The following is a 23,025-nucleotide window of genomic DNA, read 5'->3' as shown; positions in this document are numbered from 1 at the left end:
TCTATTTGGCTGTTTCTCTCCACTCCAGACATGATTACACTTTAGTGGTACTGTATACACAGTATATAGTTTGAATCATTTTGGGATCCCTCCAGATAAAAAGAATGGTGTAAATGTAAAAATGTTAATTTTGGCTAGTTTATTAGAATGTTGAATTTTCTAAGAATACTCAAAATCTCAATTGTAATTATTTTAATTGAAAAGACTCATTTAAAAAGTGTAAAAATTGTTACAATCTTCAATAGAACAAAAATAAACAGTGAAATAATATAACCTAAGAACCCTTATCAAATTGTCTCACCTGGCTGGATGTTTTCTCTAATGATGGTTACATGGTCATCTCGGTCTGGTCGTGTGTGTTCATGCCAAAAGCCTATCACATGCCCTAGCTCATGAACTACAATTCCAAATTTATCACAGTTCTTGCCAATAGATATAGCCTGAGGACCATTCCCCCTTCGACCCACATAAGAACAGCACCTGTAATCAAAATATCAATAGAGATTAAGACTTTCAAGAAAACAACTTAAAAATAAAATTTTTCTAGAGGGTAATTTTAAAAAAATCCATACAGTACATTACACGACAGTGCTACAACAAGCTGAAGTTAGTATTTACAGTAGTTAATACAGAGTATTATTATATATAACTATTAGAATGAATTTCTTTATCCAAGGTGCCACTTGTGACCTAATGGACTGTTATTTGTGTCCTTGGAGTCACTCTGAAAAACAAAGGAGATTTGTACACCAAAACCAACAAATAAAATAAAATGACTGTGGTTAAAATCAGTCTTTTTTGCGGTGTTGTGCTGCTTCTGTGCTGTCTTTCACATAAGAGTAGCACATATAACACCACTAGGTGTGCAGGGGAAGTGATTGGCCCTCTACTGCTCTGCTTGGGAGTGGAGCATCTACTGCAGTCATCTCTGGATCATTAGGAAGTTCTGTCATCAGCTTTTTCAAATTCCTCTCCCACATTCCCTGAATAAGGATCCATTAAGAAACATCTTTCCCCCCCCCCCAGTAGAGGAGACAGTACACACCAAAAACCCTTCACCTCTTCATGCTTTCTGGCTTGGAGAGAGAGGTTGCCCTCTCTCAAGAAAGAATGGATGGGGAATGTTCCACTTCAGTATGCAAAGAGCAAAACCTATTTTAAAGTCTAAAAATGCTTTCTATGACAAATAAATAAAAAATAAAAAAAGAATAAAAGTAAAGTCTCCATGACTAACCATACTGGACTTGAATCTTCTCTCAGGTAGTCTCCTCTCAATAGTAAAACACTAGTTTTCATACCACTGTAACTCCATTGATTACACTGGGACTATTCATATGCTTAAAATTAATCATGTACATAAGTGCTTTGATGGATTGGTGCCTAAGTCACATCAGAAATTGAATTAGAAAACTATTGTGTCTACATCTATTTTCCCAAACCTTTCACCAGGCCCCACAGACTTGTGTCTCCATAAAATCCCCCAACTCTAAAAACACGCAACGACTCACCCTCTATAGCATTCCTGTTGTATTTCTGACTCAGTCCAGAACCACCAAATGGTCTGAGGCCAAAGTTTTGTTTCTAATAAGAACACAAAAGCTATGAGTTTGGGTCCAATACCTTAATCTTTCAACCAGACTTCCATAGCTGGGAGGGCCAGGAGCAGGGGAGAGTGGAGAAGAAGCAGCAGGGAGCAGGGGGTAGATTCCTGCTGTGTCTATCTCTGTTGTACTTCTTACCAACACTCGTCCAGATTTCATAGTCACTCAAGTCTGGTTGGCTAGTAGGTAAATCTTTCATATTTAATCTGAAAATTCACGCTACTTCATTAATTATGGTTGCAGGGTTTTAGAAATATTAAATGTTAACGATACCATAACCCTTTGAAGATTTACCTAACATCTGTTAACTCACAGAAGAAAGCACAGAAGAAAGATGAATACTTTGTAGATAACCCTGAAATGGAGTGAATGAGGTTTAGAATCCCAGGATACTCCTATGCTTGAGTAAACAGGAATGCCATCTCTCCTCCTCCCTCCCCCCCAAAGATTTTTCTGGGTGTATGTGACAGATAATGTGACCCACAAAAGTAATCTTTCCATACTGGGAGATTGTAGTCCAGAAATAAATGGTCCACTTATTCTCCCTCTCCCTTTTTCTTGGATAAGAGTCTTCAACCTGAAGAGTCATATTTTTCTGAGGGAGTGGTAAAAAAAAAGCCAGCTTCACAATTGCTCTCATTTTTCATTCCTGTTTTTCTGTGCTTTCATGATTCCAATGTAATCTAATGGGGCTGGTATGCCCTTTTCGGCATCCATACTCAGCATTCTTCTGAGATGTCTGCTCTTTTGGAAGGGCTTGAAAAATGTAGTCTGCTCACTATGACAGGAAAAGGAAAGAATAGAGATTAAAGCAAAACCTATAGGGATGGAGAGATATTTGGGATCAAATGGTTGGCTGAGATTTCTGACACACATCTGTCTCTATCATTTTATCTACTGTGTACAATATAGCAAAAATAATAAGAATATGACTCCATCACAAGCTCTTTAATGACCTTAAAATAATAAAAAAAAAGAATCCTAAAAAAAGTGAAAACATGGATGAATTGCTAAGGAGCAGTTCAGAGGAATAGCACAAAGATGTAGAGACAAATCAGAAAAGCTAAGGCACAAAATGAATTACACCTAGCAAGGAAGCAAGAAGAGAGAAGAGGTACCAGCATAATGTAAGCACCTCCTCTCTGTAACCCTCAAGTGATCTCTACATCATATTTCAAAATGCAATCTAAGGAAAAAATAAACTAAAAATAATTAACAGTTTATCCAAGATGGTACCATATTACTGCCAGAGCTCTGTTACTGGAGGGTTACATGACTCTGTTAACTCAATTGCAGACGAGCCTCAACAATGGGTAACTGAGACTGCATATTTAGGGGGAAAACATTTTTTAAATATAATAAAACATATGGATTGGCTATTTTAGTTTGAGCCAATTCCCTTGTATTTACAAAGAAGGCAATAGCGTCTTCAGTCAGTATTATACCAGCCTATTTTGAGTCTTATATCCCACCGTCAATTACTTTTTCAAATCATGAGGCAATAGCATAGTCCGATAAAATTCAACCACAGTCAATACTCTTCACTGTTTTGTTTTCTTCTTCTTCTTCATTCTGTCTCCAACAGCAACATAGAACCTTTCAAGATTCTGCTCTATTAGTTTCGAAAGCTAGGCAATGTGATTTGAAAAAACCCAAAACATCGGTCACAGCACATAAAAATCACATAAAATGTTTGATATGTAAAACAAATACTAATTATTTGCCTTTGAATAACAGTAGTGTAAAATATTGTCCTAGGGACCTTTGGGTTTTATATCACAAAATGAGGTAGCTTTTTATAGTATATTCCTTGATTTTGTGAAATTTTACTGCTATTCCCACTAAAGCGAGACAATGTGGCCAAGTTTTTCAAAAGTAAATAGTAATTTTGGGTGCTCAATTTGAGATACTTTAAAGGTGTCCTGGTTTCAGAAGGTAAATGGACAGGCCTTTCTGAAAATCAGGCCCCTTCAGGTGTCTCAAGTTCAGCAACCAAATTATGTTAAAAAGAGTATCAGCCTATTTTTAAAAAATCAGCTGATTATGGCAATTTCTTAACTTTGATTATTGCAGGCAAGCTCTTTGATTATCTTTTTCTACTTCAAAGGAGAACAGCAGTCAACAGTAAACACTGAGTCTTAAAATAACAGTAGTAGTCTAGAATACAGGAGGGTAGGGGTGTCATTAGGATTTACTGCATCGAGTGCCCTGCCATGCACACATCAGATTCATCCAATGAAGTTACAACATTCTGATCACTCAAACAACAAAATGGAGTCAAAGGGTCAAGAATATTAAAAAAGTGATACATCAAAAGGCACTGATTTGCAATACCTTTGTTGTGACCACATATTTAGGTGTGCTTGGCACAAGGCCCAGGCGTCTCTCTGCAGTATGAGCACTTGTCATCCTTCTCAAACTCAGCCAACAGGCAGACTTTAAAGCTCCTTTAATCTTTATTGCACCAGACAGCAGTTGAAGATGGTAACTATTTATGAATCTCTAATTCCAGTAATCAGTCTAGCTGATCAATAATGGTGAGCAAAGAGAAACAACTGGCAGAGAGAAAGTGCAGTGATTACTACCGCTATTCTTTGAAAAATAAGGGCCTTTTGAGCTGCCATAAAATATGTCTTAAAATTGATGAGTGGGAAGGGGAAACCTGTGGGATCTTAGTCTCAGTTTTTTGGCGAGTTAAACAGCTGCACACTACAGAACATGATACTTTAAAGCACCCTATTGAATGATAATAGCAGTTCACCATGACATTAACTGCATGGTGCTGTGGATGAAAATGATGCAGAACTCCACAAACCCACTAGGATTACACCCTTTGCTCTGGTTACATAGAGAGGAAAACAATCTGTAATTCACAAAAGAGAACTCAATATGAAGCAATATTGTTAATCACTTTACTGGTCAAAGCACACCCCTTCTATTCACAGTCCAAAATGCCTCTAGGTAAAGTGGAAATTGGATTGGCACTTGTATAGAAATAAAGTTAGCAATAGTGGTCTGCCTTGGACATTTTCATCAGGAATAAAATTGTAAGGAAAATTATTGTTAGTAGTTTTCTTCCACCTTCAAATATAATTCTTGGTAAAAGTCTGGTAGTCAAAATCACATTATTTTCCTTACATTCATTTTGGTCTATATTTATATGCAATTTTTTGTTCCATTTGTTTGTTCCAAACTCATTTATTCCCAGACTAGGCTTTAAAATGGCACATGAATAGAGAAGGCCAAATATTTGTTCTGATTTGATGAATTTATCCCTTTCGGTCCTTTCCACAAATTGTCCACAAATAGATCATGATTTTTACTGATTTGTTTGATATTCAAAACTATTCTGTGATAGTTTACTAGAAATAATTTCAGCTTGCTGAATGTTTGCAAACTGTGTAGAGTGGGCATTCATTCGACTACTCAATATTCAGAAATGCCACCCACACTCCTCAACTGGTGGGGGAACTTGATGCTCCTGGCAGAGAAGGACAGCCCCAGCAGGGAGGGAGGGAGTCACTCACTGAGGGACACCAGGTAATTCCTCCTCACCATCCTTGGAGTCTCTGGCACGCATTGGGCAGTTAGGCGGGGTGGAGGGGGAAAGAGTGCTATTTGGCCAGCATTCCCAAGCTCAGAAGATTTAACTTGGAGCAGGTGCCTGCACTTCAGCTCTGTTCCAGCAGAGAAAGGGTTACTTACCATTCCAGCAGCAGCAGCTGCTGCCAATAGTATGCAGAGGAAGATAGGTAAGAATTATCCCTTCCCCCCAGCATGGAGGTTCTGACCACTATTGGAGCAGGAGCCCCCTTAGGGAGGGATTCCTTGCTGGCTTCCCTGCTCAAGGGCAGGGAGGCTCAGAACTGCATGGGGAAGCTGATGGGCAGCTGGGTTCTAAGGTGGTGCAGCCCAGGTTGAGCCTGCAACTGTGGCAACGCACACACACCCCTGCTTGAGGGGGTATGGGGGAAACAGTAGGTCATACGATGTCACTAAGGCAGCTGCAAAGGGCCCTGTGTCCTTGGGCAGCCCTGCCAGGGCCAGGTCTGTGGCAACTGCTCCCCCACAACCTGCTCATGGGAGGGAAGACCATGGGTGTGCTGTGGCTGCTGCAGGAGCACAATGCTCCTTGTGTCTGGTTATGCCCCCTCCCTTCCTACTATGGGTGGTGGAAGGGGAAGGGCTCATGGCGCTTCAGCCAAAGGTATGGCCAGCAGGTCTGCGGGTGCCCAATCCAGGAGCCACTCTGAAGGAGTCAGGCAGAATGCTTGGTCTCTTTCTCCACCCCCACCCCTCCGAGTGAGGTGGTGGGGTTGGGGTGTAGGTAGTAGGGGTGTCCTTGGACATGCATTGGAGCAACCCAGCCTGGCCTTACTGGAGGCTGTGGAGGAGGGTGAGGGTTCGTTCTTCAGCAAAGTTGCCTGAATTGTTGGCCTTGGATTGCCATCCCACGGGGAAGGATATGCTCAGTCTTCACAGGAGTGAAGATAACTGACGCAGATAATGGCTTGAAGATAACTGATGCATATAATGAGTCAGGGAATGAGGAGAACAGGTGGGCAGGACTTTGGTGGTGGTGGGTCAGAGGAGTGCATTCCTCTCGGATGGGATCCTGAATCCTTTATACAGGAGGTCCATGGGTCCATGGGAAAGTGAGGGTCCAAGCCTCAGGAAGGTGGACGAGGAGTAGGTGAACATTCTGGGGCCTGCACTTTGCCCCCATAACCCACCAAGAGTCCAGCAGGGATACAGCAGTAGGGCTTACCAGCAGCCGGCACATAGCGAAAGAAGGGATTGCAGCCCTTGGCACTCAGGTGCAAGGGTATCTGCCTACGTCACTCTTCCCTCTGACACCCCTTCTCATGGGATGGGAGGGGTAAACCTATTGAAACCATTGGCATTGTGGCCCATAGGCTGAGCAGCTTTCCTGAGAAGGATGGGCCCCTCTCAGATGAGGGTGTAACGATGTCACAGGTTTGGAGCGGGACTGATATTCCACAAAGGGATACAGAGCAGTCAGGGAGGGCCCCCCCACAATTGGTCAGCAGCATTCTTAACGAGACACAGGTGGAAGAGAGGGCAGGTAAAGGCCCTTGATCTTATCAGGGATCCAATCGGCCCCTTGGGACTCATCTCTCTAAAGAGGTTAAGGTAAAGATTTGGAAGGGGGAGTTTGTGGATTTATTTACCTTGCAGTTTATGGAAGAGCAGACCGAGGAATGGAAAAAAGGACAGAAAAGACTAGGACAAATCCCACAGATCTAAGGTGCCTCAAACTCTTGAGAACTGGACCACGGACTTTCACATTCATGTAGGTATAATTTGTGTGAGGAACCCCGAGAGATGTATTTCCTTGTTCAAGTCTGAGGACTTAATAGAGAGAGCATATGCAACATATGGTGGGGAATTTAAACAGTGGACAGCAGAGGAACCTGAATTACCCTGGGGTAAAATAGACCAGGAATTTTGTCTAGAGTGTCAAATATCAGAGGGATAGCCATGTTAGTCTGGATCTGTAAAAAGCAACAAAGAGTCCTGTGGCACCTTATAGACTAACAGATGTATTGGAGCATAAGCTTTCATGGGTGAATACCCACTTCGTCAGATGCTCCAATACATCTGTTAGTCTATAAGGTGACACAGGACTCTTTGTCTAGAGTGTCTGACTCCTTATCACCCCATCCAGCTGACATTCACAGAGGGTTGCCAGTGCCAAAACCTCAGCTTCAAACTGCAGATTTAAAAGTGAATGTATGCTTTGCATTTAACAATGGGAAATATTTTTGCTCTCAATACTAGTGCAGACACCACTGTAGGAGGCAGGATGGGGGTCAGCAAAGCACCCTCTCCTGTTATAGGGGTAAAAGGCAGTTCCAAGAGAGTGGTAGGAAAGGGTGTCCACAAAGATCCAGTGTTTTGGGAGGTGCTACAGGGGAGGCAGTAACCATGGAAATGGTTTCTTCTCCAATTAAGGTACAGGTGTTATGGAATTGGTTATGGGCTACCCCAAGAAAAAAGAAACAGCTTATTTATGGAATGGATTTTCAGCTATTTTTCAAATCCAATATATGAGGGAGTGAGATGCCATCCTGAGCAGAGAATTTGAAGTCTGTTAAAGGCTTTGAGCATATAATGACTGTGAAGTTCGCCATTTAAGTGACAGCAGGGACAATACCTTGTGTGGGTTTCAGTTTGAAGGCCATTATTTTGATAAAGCCATGCCCATTGGGTGCTCTGTGTCACGTGCCACTTTCAAAAGATTCAGCTCCATGTTGGAGTGGGCAACTGTGCGGGAGTATAGCATGTGTTATAGGGTGCACTAGCTTGAACTTATTTGCAGGTAGGGTAGATTAGGGAAAGGCAACTATGAGTACTTGCTCAAGGCATTCTAGAACTTGCCGAGTGCCCAAAGGTCCCCCTCGCCATGGAGAAAATAGAAGGCCCTGCTCAACCTTTAAACATACCTGGGCTTAGAACTGGACACAGTTCAGGGTGTTTCTAAGGTTACCTGTACAGAAGATAGAATTGGTCAGGGCACTGACGTGGACTCTCAAAGGGGCAAAGAAAATTGCATTGCGGGAACAAGTAGTCAGAGGGCACCTAAAGTTTGCGTGGGTGGTGGCTCCTAGTCAGGCATTCTGCACGCATCTGGCATCAGGTTCTTCTGGATTGTACAACCCCCACCACTGTCAGAATGACAAAGGAAATGAAAGGAGATTTTAAAGTGTGAGAAAGATTTCTGGAGGAGTTTAATGGCATTTCAATATGACATTTGGACTGGTTGCTCAAGACTGAACTGCAGATACAATCTGACATCTTGGGAGGCATAGGTTTACTGTCAAGGAAGGTGGTGTGCACATTACAAGAGACATTACCTTGCTCAAGTTTTTCCTATACTGCTGGCAGTCACTATTTGGGGAGAAAGCTTTTAAAATAGAAAGTGTGTTTCTGGTGCAAAAAACAATCAGTGGTCCATATTGTAAATATACAGTTGGCTAAGACTGCTCAGGTAATGAAGCTGGTGAGGGCCTTCATTTTACACCTGAGCCTGAATGTCTACACCGCCATTAAACAGCCCCTTAGCCCAAGCCTCGTGAGCCCTCGTCAGCTGTCATGGGCAAGCTGTGGGTGTATAACTGCAATGTAGACATACCCACAGGGCCTATGAGCCAGCCTTACAGAATTCATGGCATTTAGGGCTCAAGAAGGGCTTCATCATGGGTGGCCCATACCTACACACCAGATGGTGCAATATGGGGTGTCTCTGACCCATTGCAGGTTGGCTCTCTCCACTATATCTGGTGAGATAGCAGGCCTGTCCTACTCAAGTAGGCTGGTGGGTTTCCCAGACCCAGGCAGGCACTACAGAAGCTCTTAGAAGGGTGGTACAGGAGGGGTTGGCACTAGAGGGACAACATTACCTATAACAGTGAAAACCCAGTCTTATTAAAGGCTTTAGGATGGGTCTGCAGCTACGAGAGGGAGGCCATTTTATTTTAGGATGGCATTCATTTTTGCCCTCTTTGGCACTTTTGGAGTGAGGGAACTAGTGCTTTTGGCAACTGTGGGAAGGTTCCAGCGAGCACTGAACTTAGCAAATGTACGACAATCGACAGGAACAGTGTCCCGGCAGTTAAGGTCCTCAAAAAGACCAGAAGGGAATATGTGGTGTTGAAGGAATGTTCAGACGAACATTTGTGCCCTGTAAAGGCAGTGAAAGCCTTACTAAAAATCCAGAGCCTGCAGCCGTCCATACATGGCGATGGCAGCTTCCTAACAAGATACCAATTTCCTGCGGTACTGAGAAAAAACCTTGCGCGACTGTGTTCTTGACCTCAGTATATTTGGCATTCATTCTTTCAGGATTGGGACAGTGACATCAACAGCTGCAGGGGTTTTGGTCCATGGAAAGTAAAGGTGATAGGGCACAGGAAATCAAGGTGTTACAGGACGTATGTCCACACCAAGGAAAAGATGGCAGGGAACAGTAAAAAGTAACTAACCCCGTGAGCTTTTTTGTTTCAGAGGATATCCAGAGCATACTTAATATTCAGATTTGAAGCACTCTGTAGAAGAGGGCAGCCAGGATGGCAGGCAGATCTCAGCTAGGCTTCAGGTCCAAAGCTGTTTGCATCCAGTGGTTCGGCAGAAGAGGCATGCAGTGTGATCAGCTCATGCCACTTCTGCTCTCATTGTTGAACAAAGCAGACCCCCTCACATGCTGGCTATTCACCTCAGGAAGAATAATCTTGAGGACTGCACAGGAGTCAATTTAAGGGATAGAATCCAGAGGGATGTTAGCTTGATTAGGCAATTGTGGCCAGTGGTTATGTTAGTATGGTCAGAAACGCTCACAAGATGGGTTTGGCAGGGAGCTGCAGATCAGCCTGTGTGGACAAGACAAGGAAGAAAGTGAATAGAGAGGTCACTAGGATATTCCTGGAGACAGGGGGTTCAGTGATACAGCATAGGGATATCTATTACAAAAGGCCTGGATTTTTCAGGGATTATGTGCACATATGTCAGATGGAGGCACTGACAAATGGTTGTGGAATGTGAGGGCCTGGATTGGGTAGTAGTTGGGGGAGGAGAGGTGGGGATCAAGATGGCACTCCCTGTTCCCAGTGGGGTTAAAGGATAAAATGAACAGTTCCTAGAGGTAAAAACCTGGGATTTTGGTGATGGGCCTTTGGCTTGCAGGATATGGTCAGACTTTGTGGAGGTCCCCACTCTTCTGCACCCTCTGTCCCCCTCAGAGTGAGCTGAGTCCTGGGAGGTAGACTGAGGAGAGACTACCCTGAGTTATGGGTCCCATAGTAGGAGTGCTGTAACACCTGCCTGGTATAGGAGAGTATGGGTGATGGGTGGGTAGAGCCCCTCCCGTGTTACAGTCTGCCAGGTAAAATCCATCCATGTGTCTGTCCTCATTTCACTGCTAAGTCTACATCAATTTGCTACTTAAGCTGTATGACTAGTCACCTTCAGTAAGTCACATGCTGTTATTTCTCTTCCTGGACTGGAAGATTTAACTTTTATAAACTACTTCTGCTTCAGCCAGAAGTTAATTTCATTTCTTGATTAGACAAATCTTTGCTACAGGTTCAAAATTTGATTTCCTGTTAATATTCAGACTATACCAACAAAACTTTGTACTCTCATACAAACTTCCAAGCAGCAAACAAAAAGGGGTACAAACATGACTGAATTAGAATGTGATTCACAGTTCACAAAAACCTTCAGTAACACTCCTTGTGCCCCCCCCCCACTACTTACCCAGCTCTATTCATGATTATGACTTGAAGGATTATGAAGGGCAAACGACCAGAGCTTCACTATGACCTACCTTCAGCAGCAGATTTTTTTTCTTCATGCTTGACTGTGGTAGTCATTACTAACATTAGAGACCTTTTAATATGATTATTTTAATATAAATATTACTTTTTTGAACTCCATGAAAGAACTGTATAGCCTGTTTAAATAGCCAGTCATTTCTACATGCAAGAAATAAAGCTACTAAAACAAAACATTAAAGCATAAGTATATTTTTAAAGACAGAATATAACTTTTATCCATTTTTTAAAAATCCAGTCTGTAATGTGTAGCATGTAAACATGGCATTTTGTTCATATAGCTTTTGACCATTTAGAAGCTGTACAGATTAGAGCATATGGAACATGATATGAAAGATATGAGTTTTCTTTACTTCAGACAACTTTGTCAAACACACATACTGAAGGAAATCAACAGTGATTGTTCTAAATCACATGAAGTCTGTCATAAGAAAATAGTTAAGTGTGCAGGTAAATAACCAAAATTGCTACAAAGATCAAAGGCATGTTGCAGTGTGAAAACAATGTGACTTATTGTTCCTCTTCAGACTCACTACATACAAAACAGACTTGCTCTTTTTCTCAGTAATATTTATTGTGAGCATGAGATTAAGTGCCACTTGGAAAAGCTGAGCCCTTTTTTCGGCTTCCCATACAGCATAATATAGTGACTGAATCTCCAAGCAGTTTCCACATATCACCCAGGAACCATAAGCAGCAATTCTTTAAAGAATATTACAGATTGTAATTACCAACTAGCGGTTTACACAACATCACACTCTTGCAACCTGTTTAGAGATGAAAATGTTACATACCACAATCAAATAACTACATCCATATTTATTACCAGTGGACAAGAATAACAATGTACATTGCTTTGGTAACATAATCATAAACCCTATACTATAAATCCTTATTTTCCAATGCTCATACTGCAATTAGAAGGTGCAAATGACCACCATCCACTAACTATGGAATTTCAACTCACCAGTGTTTGCCTTTTCAACTGTAATAGATGATGAAACAATACCTGGTCCCATCTCAAACAATGTGTTAATTAAATGAGACATGATGAGGACAAACCACAGTTCAAAACAGAACCTAATAAAATGAATAATATGAGTAGAGGAAATTGCTACAAGCCTTCTGACGAGGAGTTACCTGATCCGTAGGTAATCAAAACCAAAAAGGTTGTGAGTGGGCAAACAGTAATGGAAGCTTTGAATTACCCAGCTATTAAAAAATAGAGAACATAAATGGAGATGAAGTTGTGGAGCTTCTAAGTAATAATTATGAGAGTAAGATTTTTATTTTATTTTAATAAAAGTGAGAAAAAAAAGAATATGGATGATGAATAGTCACAAAGTACATTTTGAAGAAAGTGAAAGAATGGTGGGAAGTGGTGGATGATAAGTGGGATAAAGGGAAAGGGCTAAAAAGAAAATTGCATGTATTAACAAATTCATATATGGCCACACACTATTAGCATTCATTACAACATAAAAAACAAAGGCCAATATGGAGAAGCAGAAGATACAAAGAGTAATCAAAAGTGGGAAATGAAACAATGCAGTTTTCTTCCCTTTGATACAATCTCTCACTTGGTAACTGTACCCTTTATGTTAGTGATCATATTGCTCATAATGATATGCCATCTCAAAAAATTCTGAGCTGAATTTCAGAGATTCTGAGGAACTGCAGTTCCCACAGAAATCAGTGCTCACTACTTCTGAAAACCAGGCCAGTTTTGATTAAACAGAGATTAGAGAAGCAATGTATCAGTTGATGTGTATATAAACTTAAGATTAGCATAGCAGAGTACTATACCTCAATATATATGTTATTTTTCTGTTTGTTTCCTCGTGAAATTCACTATAATGCCATTTTGGGAAGATACTACAGATTTTCTAAAGAGGAAGGATCAGACTCAGAAATAGCTCAGCACTTCGGCCCAAAGACTGCCCTTTGTGAAATAAGAAGGAACAAATTCAGATATGCCATAAGAAATCTCTATAAAAATATATGCAAAACCAAATTCAACTACCATTTTTATGGAGTTGACATACAGATCTATGTGTCTACTCCAGACCTGTCTCCTTCCATCCAAACCAAAATCTCAGCCTGTCTCTCTGACATCTCCTCATGGATGTCTAACCACTAGCTCAAGCTCAACATGCTAAATCAGAGCTCTTAATTTTCCCTTCCCCCAAGCTCCTCCTGCTACCTCCCTTCTTGATTACTGTGGACAACAGCACCATCCTGCCTGTCACTAGGGCCATCACCTGGGTATTACCTTTGACTTAGACCTCTCTCTCTAGGTCTTCAAATCCAGGCTATGTCTAAATCTTGCCAATTCTTTATGCATAACATCTCTAAAATACAGCCTTTCCTATCCACACAGCAAAAACTCATTCAGGCTCTCAGCCGCTCTTATCTTGATTACTGCAATATCCTTCTCTCTGGCCTTCAAAAATGCCATCTTGCCCCACTCGTTCAGAATACAGTATTTTCCTAGCCCCTTGCTTTGACCATCTTCTGTTGGCTCACCCTCCTCTATTGCATCAAAAATTAGCTACTTGTCTTCACTTTCAAGGCCCTTCATGGCTTATCCACACTGTACCTATCATCTCTCATTCACCGTAAGATGTCAACCATCACCTCTGAACAGCCCATGATAACAATGTCAATCACCCACTTGTTAAATTTCCAAACAAGCACTTTTGTGCTTTGTCTCCTCCTGCTCCCCATGTTCGGAGGAGCACCCTGTAATCATCTGCAAATACTCATTCAAAAAAAATTCTTCTTAATTTTGCCTTTGCCTACAAAAATTTTCACAACGGGTCACTGGCATGCTGCCACTGCCTAGGACACTGACCAATACTGTCCCATTGTTTCCTTGTACTCCCCTGTCTATCTGTACCTATCTGTTGTCTTTTGTCTTATTCTTGGGGTTTGTCTACATAGTGATTTAGTGTGTGACAAGCCAGGGTGTGAATCTGCAGTGTATTAGCCTGTCATGCATTAAGTTGCTGTGTAGACAAGCCCTTACATTATAAGCTCTCTGGAGAAGCTCTCTATTCTGTGTTTGTACAGCACCTCACACAACGGGATCTTCGCAGATGACTAGGGCTTCTAGGTGCTTCAGTAATACAAAAAATAAATAGTGATAACAATTTGCTGAGAAATCAACACAGGAGAGTGCCATGAGAAAGAACCAAGATAAGTTCCCGATGTGTCAGTCCTGGAGTGGAGAGTGAATACAAATGGCTTGGTGTCTCTTTTGACTCGATCCTTTCCATAGAAAATCATATGCCAGACATAGTACCAAAGTTGTTTGTGCATACCAGACCTTATTTATCCAAAGAGTCTATGCTCTTATTTATCTGGCGAGGTGACAACCTTACTGAAGTAACTTATGCTTCAGGAACATAAGAATCATTAATTGTTATTTTCTCCTAGCAAAGCTTCTTCAGCACTTTTAGATAGCTCAAAATGCAGCAGCACTTTTGCTCATTCATTTAAATAATTGTAGGCATGTAACACTCTCCCTGCATTCTTTATAATTATCTGCTGATACAATGACAGATTAGCTCTTAGCTCCATTTCCAACAGTACTATGTTAACATGGACTAGGGAACTTTCAGTGCACACCACCAGGATCTACAGGATCAGTTAGTGGACAACGAGCTAGTGTGCATTAAAATTTACACCCCAGATGGTGCAGACTAAGGCACCATGTAGACAAGCCCTAAGTATAAGACAAGAGACAACAGATGGATAAGGACAGACGGAGATTACAAGAAAACAATAAGACAATATTGGTCAGCCTGATAGGCTGTGTCTCAGCACACCAGCAGCCTAACTGTTGTCTTCTTTTTTCTTTTTGTAGGCACCACATCAAAGGATCGTTTTAAGGATGATGAGTTAATTTGCAAGTGTTTACAAGGGTAATCAGCCCCAGGTGAAGTTAATATGGCATATGCAGTAAGGTCATTGACTGATTTGTAAAATCAAGAATTCTTGTTCAGAAAATAACTGGAATAATTATCAACGGCATTTGTGAGAAGCATTTCAGGATGGAGTGAGGTAACTGATCACAACGATCAGTAATAAGACCTGTTTTTTGTTCACTGTATTACTGGAAGAAGGATTGTGCAGAAAAGTCATGAGGTTTGCTGTTCAAACAAAACTAAAGTAAGGACAGTCAATACAAAGGAAGAGTTAATATTTTGTATGATTAAGCTAGACTAGGAGCGAGGCAAAATAAGTGTATTATGTAACTTACCATAGAGACAAGTGAAATTAATAGAGCTAAGAATAAATAAATAAAGCCCATATGCTAAAAGTATGAGAAATATCCACCAATATATCTGGATTTTTTTCCATTGTATTATATACCCTATGTATCGCTAATATACATTATACGCTCACACACACATACACATAGATTGTACAGTGTATTCTTTATATCTCAGTATCAGTCAAGTTTATCTAGTGCTGTTGTATCTGTGTTGGTCCCAGGATATTAGAGAGACAAGGTGGTTGAGGTAATATCTTTTATTGACCAACTTCTGTTGATGAAAGAGACAGCCTCATCTACCTTGTCTGTCTAATTTTATCTAGTGTCACATACAAGAAAAGAGGCATAAGCTTAAAATCCTTCCTGCGCACCATGTAGATTTTCTCAAGAGTCAAAAATATGGACTGATAGTTATTAGAGAGACAATTTGAATGTGTGCAGGATTCAGACATTGAATACATAGCTATTCCTGCAGATGTTAAATTGAGAAAAAAATGACAAAGAACTTTAACAAATTGCTGTTTACTCTTTGGTACTCAAAGATATACAGTACAAATACCCATTAACACATGTACTTACTTACCCACAAGGTCTGTATGTAAATACAATATAACTTTCTTCATCGCTTCGTTCAATGAATGTAACACATGTGTACTTTTCCCAGTGCCGCATAGCCTGTTTGAACATTGCTCGCTGGCTGCCTGGAAGAATTGTGTAACATGAAATAAACAAGGTTTTCAAAATTGCATCCTTCTTCCCGGCATTACATTTTAATCTTAGTATGACACACTGCTGCAAAAACCTAGAGATTCAGTTATTTTAAAATGTGAGAAAATGCATACCTCAGGTTTTGAAAGGTAAGTGAAGAAGGAATTGGTATTCAAATAATTTGTTCTGTAAATATATCTGCAATTTCAAAGTCTATGCACAAAGGGCCACTTTTTTAAAAATCAGAAGCAAAGTTATATGTCCAAAACCAGACAAGTGTGTAGTTCACTAGACGGGGAAACAAAGTGTGCACCTGAGAGATTTGTACCTTAAAATGTGGGTGTATGAGCCCATTTTTTAATCTTTATACAGTTGGAATTTAGACTGTTTTTTAACAATTTGTCCACAGCCTGTGATCATTTGGAATCTTGAACTATGTTCTCTTTTTTTCCTTTGCGTGCATGTGTTTGCAAGAGAGCGAGTGAGTTAGTATGAGAAAGAAAATTTAGTGATGATGAAAAATACCAGACTAATGTGCCTGGAGAGGGACAGTTGATGAGTGGGATTTTCAAAAGCTTTCAGCATTAGCTTATCTCCACTCCCATTAAAATCAATTGAAGTTTTACCATTGATTTCATTAGAAACACAGTTCGGCCAGCTTCTGAAAATCCCACCCTTTGTCTCTAGGACCAGACCACAGAACAGAAACCACCTGGACAGCAGCTGTGTTAGTTGTACTCTGCCAATGTGTCCAAATCCTGACCTGAAGGAATCACCTCAAGGACTAGAGGAGACAATTCATTCTCTATACCATTACATACTTAGCTCTTTCAAACTGACAACAAGCTTGCAAATTACTGTTGGTTGTGGTAGTAGTTTTTGTGATACAGAGACTTATCCAATGGGAAGATTTTTGAGACTAACACAAAAACTGAAGACCCATCATATGGTAATAATAGTTGGCCACTACCAAACTTGGTTGGATTCAAGTCAGTGACCTAAAGATGAAAGATCACTGCTTCCCCGTCACTCCCTCATCCCACCTATCAACCCGCCCCCTTTTTTTTTTCTTAAACACACACAAGCGTTTTGGAATTTACCTTTCAGTATAAGAAACTTGTAATGTGTGTAACATTTCACATTACTTATTACACTTAGTTGTTCAGCGCTCTTTAATAAAATGTCATTCCTAAAACAAAGGTCATGTTCAGTGCAATGTGGTGTAAATATCCAAACTACAAGTCTGACCTTCAGCTATGAGCTTTGGGGCAATTTTTTAAAATATTTTTTAAATCTTTCTTGACTACATTTCTTTTCCCAAGCTCTTTCAGTTTTCTGTATACCCTTGGGGCACAATTAGCAAGATGTTATTGCACAGCACTGCTGGCTCTATATTTCTCTCTCTCTTTTTCAATCCTTTTTTCCCCCGCTCCTTTTTTTCTTTTTAAATGTCTTTCTTCCTCCCCATTAGTATTTATCTTTTTGCAGCTTTACAGGGTGGTATTTAGGCTTTTATAATACTGTATTTAAAAATTATTATATTATTTTAAAATTATCTCTATTAAGAAGTCACAATCTTCCCTCGTATATTTTAAAGTTCCATGGTTATTTCAAATAATATTTTATGTGTGCATCTATGAAGTACATTAAAGAATTATAGAACAGATGAATTGGGCCCAGTCTGTTCATGCAGTCAGTTGAACAGGATTCACCTATCAGTCAAGCCACTTGTAGCCTTGTACTGAATATGCCACAATAGTTTTGAGCCAGATTTAATTGTATCCTGCTACAAATAAATAGCAGGAAATTAGACAATGAAAACAAACAAACAAACATTCTCACCTCCTCTGAAACATCATAGACTAATTTTATATATAAATTGCCTTTGGGAACAATTTTTTAATGCACTGATAAACATTTACAGAAAAGATTTACTTAGGGACTCATCCAAAGCCAACAGACATCAATAAGAGTCTTCCCATTGACTTCAATTGGCTGTACATTAGGCTCTTCATGAACCTGTTTTTAAAAAAAGACATTCATCCTTCTTCTCCCTTTGTCTTACCAGTGAAATTTCCACCTATAAAATACGGAATGACGCCCCCTGGCCATATTCTTTCTGTTCGTGACGTAGCAGCTCTGGGAAATCGGTTTTTCTCATTTTTCCCTGAGAATTTTACAGTTGATCTTCCTTTAGAAGAATTGTTTTGCTCAAAACCTGTAATGATATTTTAAAAAACACTATATGAGACAACAGAGTTCACAAAGGAAAACATTTGTTTTCTACAAGGCCAAAGCTCCATGTTTTCGTTATGCACTTTAATAACAGAACATAGCTTTTTACACAGCAATTCGGCTTTTCAGTGCGATGTAAAAACAATAATATATTTGTTAGAAGTGCTTGAAATGGAAAGACTCAATCTTCATTATCATAATTTACATGCAATGAGGCAAAGAGGCACTTTAACACCTTAAAGAAACATTTCTAACATGATTACTTCTAGATTCTCCAATTAAAAAGTATATCATTTTTCTAAAACTGCTTCCTCTAAGTAATATTCCTTGACTTTTTTTTTAAAATACCTTTTAAAAATTAGGTGGGTTTTTCTTTTCCATTGATGATGTTTAGAAGAGTCTTTTGGGCAGAGGCAATACCACCAAATGTGCTTAGGCCTGTTTCACTTCTATCCGGGCAAATGCCTGGTTTTAGTTTTAGCTACTTTCAGAGATAACCATATTATTTCAGGGCCTGGGAAAGAGCAACCGCATGCACTGCTGTAGGGAAGCACTGTTAGTTTACTTGATGTCTTTTGCACCACTTTGTGCATGGTCCATTTAACTTTTTTACTGATGGCCAGTCACACTGGAAGATGAACTCTTTCAGTGTAGTGAGCTGTCTTAGGAGCTAATTGTAATAGCAATAGACATAACATTTTCAGATGGAAATAGGAGTGTCAAGTACTTGAGGACATAGAAAATATATTCTTCGGAAACTAACTGTTTGGGATTCTATGGACATACACTATATATGCCTTAAATTGTCTTGAGAAAAAGATCCCTACACCTTGAAAGGTCTGGTGGTATAAAAAATTTCTATTGTTTTGAGAGATATTACCAGAGCCAACAGAACTCCCAATTTTAAGTATTGGTAATCTCTCTCAAATAGGTAGAAAGTTAGGGTGGGATTCAAAAGGAAGATTTAGGCACTGTAACGCTCAGCATTGCAGCACCTAACTTTTAGGTGCCCTGCCACCTGTGAAATCCACAAACCTGAGTTAAGAGTAACAGAGAGTCCTGTGGCACCTTTAAGACTAACAGAAGTATTGGAGCATAAGCTTTCGTGGATGAATACTCCAATACATCTGTTAGTCTTAAAGGTGCCACAGGACTCTCTGTTGCTTTTTACAGATCCAGACTAACACGGCTACCCCTCTGATACTTGAAACCTGAGTTAGGCACCCACACTCCCTGTACATTGCATGGAGAGAAATCGTTGCCTAAAAATAGGATTCACAAAGCCAGCAAGCTGAGTGAAGAGCTGCCTAAGCTCTGCCCCTCAAGGGGACTTTGGCATTTAGCTCCAGGACCGGATGGAGGAATCTTATCTCCACTCCATGAGTTAGGCACTAAAGCCAGGTCAGTCCTTTGTCAAAAATGAAAAACAAACCAACAAAAAACATTGTAGCCTTGCATGAATAATAAAAGAAAATAGAACTACAGAAACAGAGGTTAATAATGGACAAAGCATAAACTCACAAGTGGCCTTGTAAATAACAAGTAATTAACAGTTAAAGATACAAGAAGAAGAGTAGTGAGTGATAAGCTTGAAGCTGCTGCCCACTTATAAAACTGGTATAGCATTCTGTAGGAGACCTGGATTCAATTCCCTGCTCTGACTAATGTGGAGTAAGGATTTGGACTTGGGTCCTCCAACTCCTAGGACTGTGCCCTAATCACTAGGCTATGTCTTTCTCAGTCATTTCTATTGATACTGTCTACTATGTATAAATACTTATATATTCATTGGCACAAAGGGACTGGAATCTGGGTCTCCCACCTCCTAAATGGGTGCCCTAATGCCCAGATTAAAGAGTCATTCTCTCTCTCTCTCTCTCTCTCTGGTCCAATTTAATTATTATTATAATCTTTACTATTATTATGAAGATGAATGCAAGGACTTGCATACAATACAGTTACTTGTTTCCCTTTTCTGGAGCAATTTATAAATTAGTATAAATATCATGGTGGCAGGTTAAAATGGACTTTTTGCAAAAGTTGATCTGTCTGTCCTATTCAGTAGTGCCCAATTCTGCCACCTTCACTCCTGTTGAATAGTACCTTTCTCTGTGAGCAGCCCCACTAAAATGTTCTGAACACAAAGTGACAGTCTGTTAACAGGGATTCCAGACAAGTGAGGGATATGACAGAGAGACCAGGAAAGATGTCAGGTCAGGACAGAAGCAATTGTGGATGAAAGGTAAGAGGCCAAGGGTCTTGGTACAGATCCATAAGTCAGCAAGGAAGCAAAGAAGATACAAAAAGAATAAGGAAAGGTGCAAGAGCCATGAAAAACGGGAGAAAAGTTTCAGAAGCCTGGGCAGAAAAGTAAGATTACTTATAGCTTAACTCATTGTACAGTTTAAGCAACATCAAAAACCACACAGAAAGTTGTTGGGTTTAGGAAAATGTTCTATGTCCAGAACACCTATATCTATGTTAAGCAAATATAATTTTAAATTTACTTCAAACTTTTGATATTAAAATAATGAATTTGTTACTGAGAATTATTATACAATCTATGACACAGGTAATCTATTAAAATGTAAATCGAATTGGAATCCCAGACAGTCATATGTACTTCTTCATTACTGAATAATCTGATGATGATGTGTGGGTGGCTTACATGATAATATGGTCAATTTTTATCATTGCTTATTCTTTCAGCCAGTTTTGTTTGGATTAGATAAAGGTAGACAGTTACACAAAACTAAGGGTCTAGTTCTCAGATCAAGCATGCAGTTATATACTACCATATATTGGTAATGTCAGATACTACGCTGTGGCTATTTTTGCAAGATACGGAGTGATGCACTCCCACATGCTGAACTGCAATTAAAACTGAGTTTTACATTTTCCTGCAGATGCTGGGGTTTAATGGCACCAGAGTTAAGTCACGTTGCACCAAACATAGTGAATAAACTTAATTCACTATTAATGAAGATGCCATAGATACTGTCCACTGAATTCTACTGAAATTTACAACATTTAAAAAATGTTTTCATGAGGTGAAACACATCATAAATGTTTCACATGCAGTATGACTCATCACAGTGTCCCATTGCCTACAAAACCAACATAGGCCATTAGCAGTTACTTGCAGCTATCCATTCATGCATAACACATACACAAAGAGTACTGTAATCTTAATGAAAATATATCCCAACTGCATTCATTACTGTGAATACTACTGGTATTCTAATAGTATTGGTATTCTAATATTCTAATACTTCCTAGTGATTTTTTAAGAATTTAAAATAATGTATTTTAGGATTTTAGCTTCCAGTAATAACTTTTCTAGTGCTTACATGAAATATGAGCTCTCTGACAAAGTATAGATAGGAAAAGAGCTAATCTCTTCATTACTCTTGTTTTAATAGTCTACAGTAATACTGATATAGACTGGGTTTAAGGTGTTAAAGTACTGTCATTAATGTTAACTGTACATCACATCAGGCAGTCTTCTAATTCAAACAGTGAAAATACCAGAGCCAAATCTTCTTATCCTGTCTATAAGCTGATAGAGAGCACCTCGTTTTTTTGACGTCCCATGCTCACCAAAGCCACCTTTAAAAAGAAAAAGGAAATATTATGGAAATTAAACACAGAACATTACACATATAGCAAATATCTTATGGAGAGAGATTAGGAATTACTCTGTAGAATATGCAATGTATCTTTAAGGAAGTTTAAAATTCTTTAATGACCCACATACAAATTCTTCAAGCATTTTTGACAATGAAACAAAACCACATTTGTAGCTGAAAGGTTTTCTAGCATGCATTCCAGAACGTAAGCCAATGTGTCTTTGTTATTCAGACAAGTCATGACAATTACATCATCTAATTATTATTTGAAGCTTTTTTTCTTCTCAGTGACCTTGACATCCTTAGTGCCATATTGATTGACAGCTGGATGCCCTGCTTTCACAGATATTTCCTGAATGTATACCACAATGTTCCCATATCTAAGGGGGGGGGGGGTATGTTAAGACCCCAAGAGGAAACAAACAAACAAACAAACCAACATGATTTAAAAAAGTAATATGATTGATTTTATCCCCAAAGCTTTGCAGTTCTTTGTTAACTTGCAAATGGATCTTTAAAGCACAGTCAGTCACATAAGGGTGGCTAACCTATCAAATACCAAAGTATAGTAACATGACCTCTGAGGCATTCCTGTGGAGCTCCAATAATCAACGAGTGAGAGGGAAGCAGAAAACCTAACCATCCAAAGAGGCAGCTGGAGTTTCATTGTCTGAACATTTACCATCCCACTTACAGGCATGCACCAGATTAATTTAAACCACATATGCCATCTATAGCAGTCTGCTGACTACTTCGGTTTCATAGTGGTTCTGATACTTTAGTTATTATTGCATATCACCTTTAAAAAAGATTAGTAAGCAAGAAAAAAGAATGCTGGCAGTATTGTGGTGTGCAATGAATAACCAGAATATCTTAAGAGGTTTTAGATAACTTTATAGAATTCCTAGAAGTAAATTTTTTTAAACAAAGCAATATTTGCTGTGAAATATCAGTGTTTCCAAGCTACTGCAGCAGGAGGAGGTGGCTAAGAATAAAGGATTGCAGAAGTCATAATTAGCCATACTAGTTCCAACAATAATTTTCTCAAATTCCTTTTTCCTCTTACATTTTTTTTCACAACAATTTCTGCAACATTTGAGGGTGTATTTACCACAATAAATAAATAAAATAATAATAATGGAGATATCCTATCTCCTAGAATTGGAAGGGACCTTGCAAGGTCATTGAGTCCAGCCCCCTGCCTTCACTAGCAGGACCAA

The 23,025-nt window shown here is 39.6% G+C and overlaps 1 protein-coding gene across 2 annotated transcripts in view; it reads right to left on the bottom strand.

The window, feature by feature from the left end:
- TLL1 (tolloid like 1) overlaps positions 1–23,025 on the bottom strand; it is a 193,998-nt gene that overhangs the window by 75,610 nt on the left and 95,363 nt on the right. For both annotated transcript variants that reach the window (XM_065404705.1, XM_065404706.1), the window contains exons 3-6: positions 21,705–21,785; positions 18,007–18,159; positions 15,817–15,934; positions 302–480 (exon numbers count right to left, since the gene is read on the bottom strand). In XM_065404705.1, coding sequence (XP_065260777.1) covers positions 302–480; positions 15,817–15,934; positions 18,007–18,159; positions 21,705–21,785 — 531 coding nt within the window. The remainder of the gene's footprint in view (positions 1–301; positions 481–15,816; positions 15,935–18,006; positions 18,160–21,704; positions 21,786–23,025) is intronic.

This window comes from Emys orbicularis, chromosome 5 (assembly GCF_028017835.1).
Source record: "Emys orbicularis isolate rEmyOrb1 chromosome 5, rEmyOrb1.hap1, whole genome shotgun sequence".
NCBI lineage: Eukaryota > Metazoa > Chordata > Testudines > Emydidae > Emys > Emys orbicularis.
The sequence above is the reverse complement of the archived record's forward strand: the minus strand, read 5'-3'. Positions and strand labels throughout refer to the sequence as shown.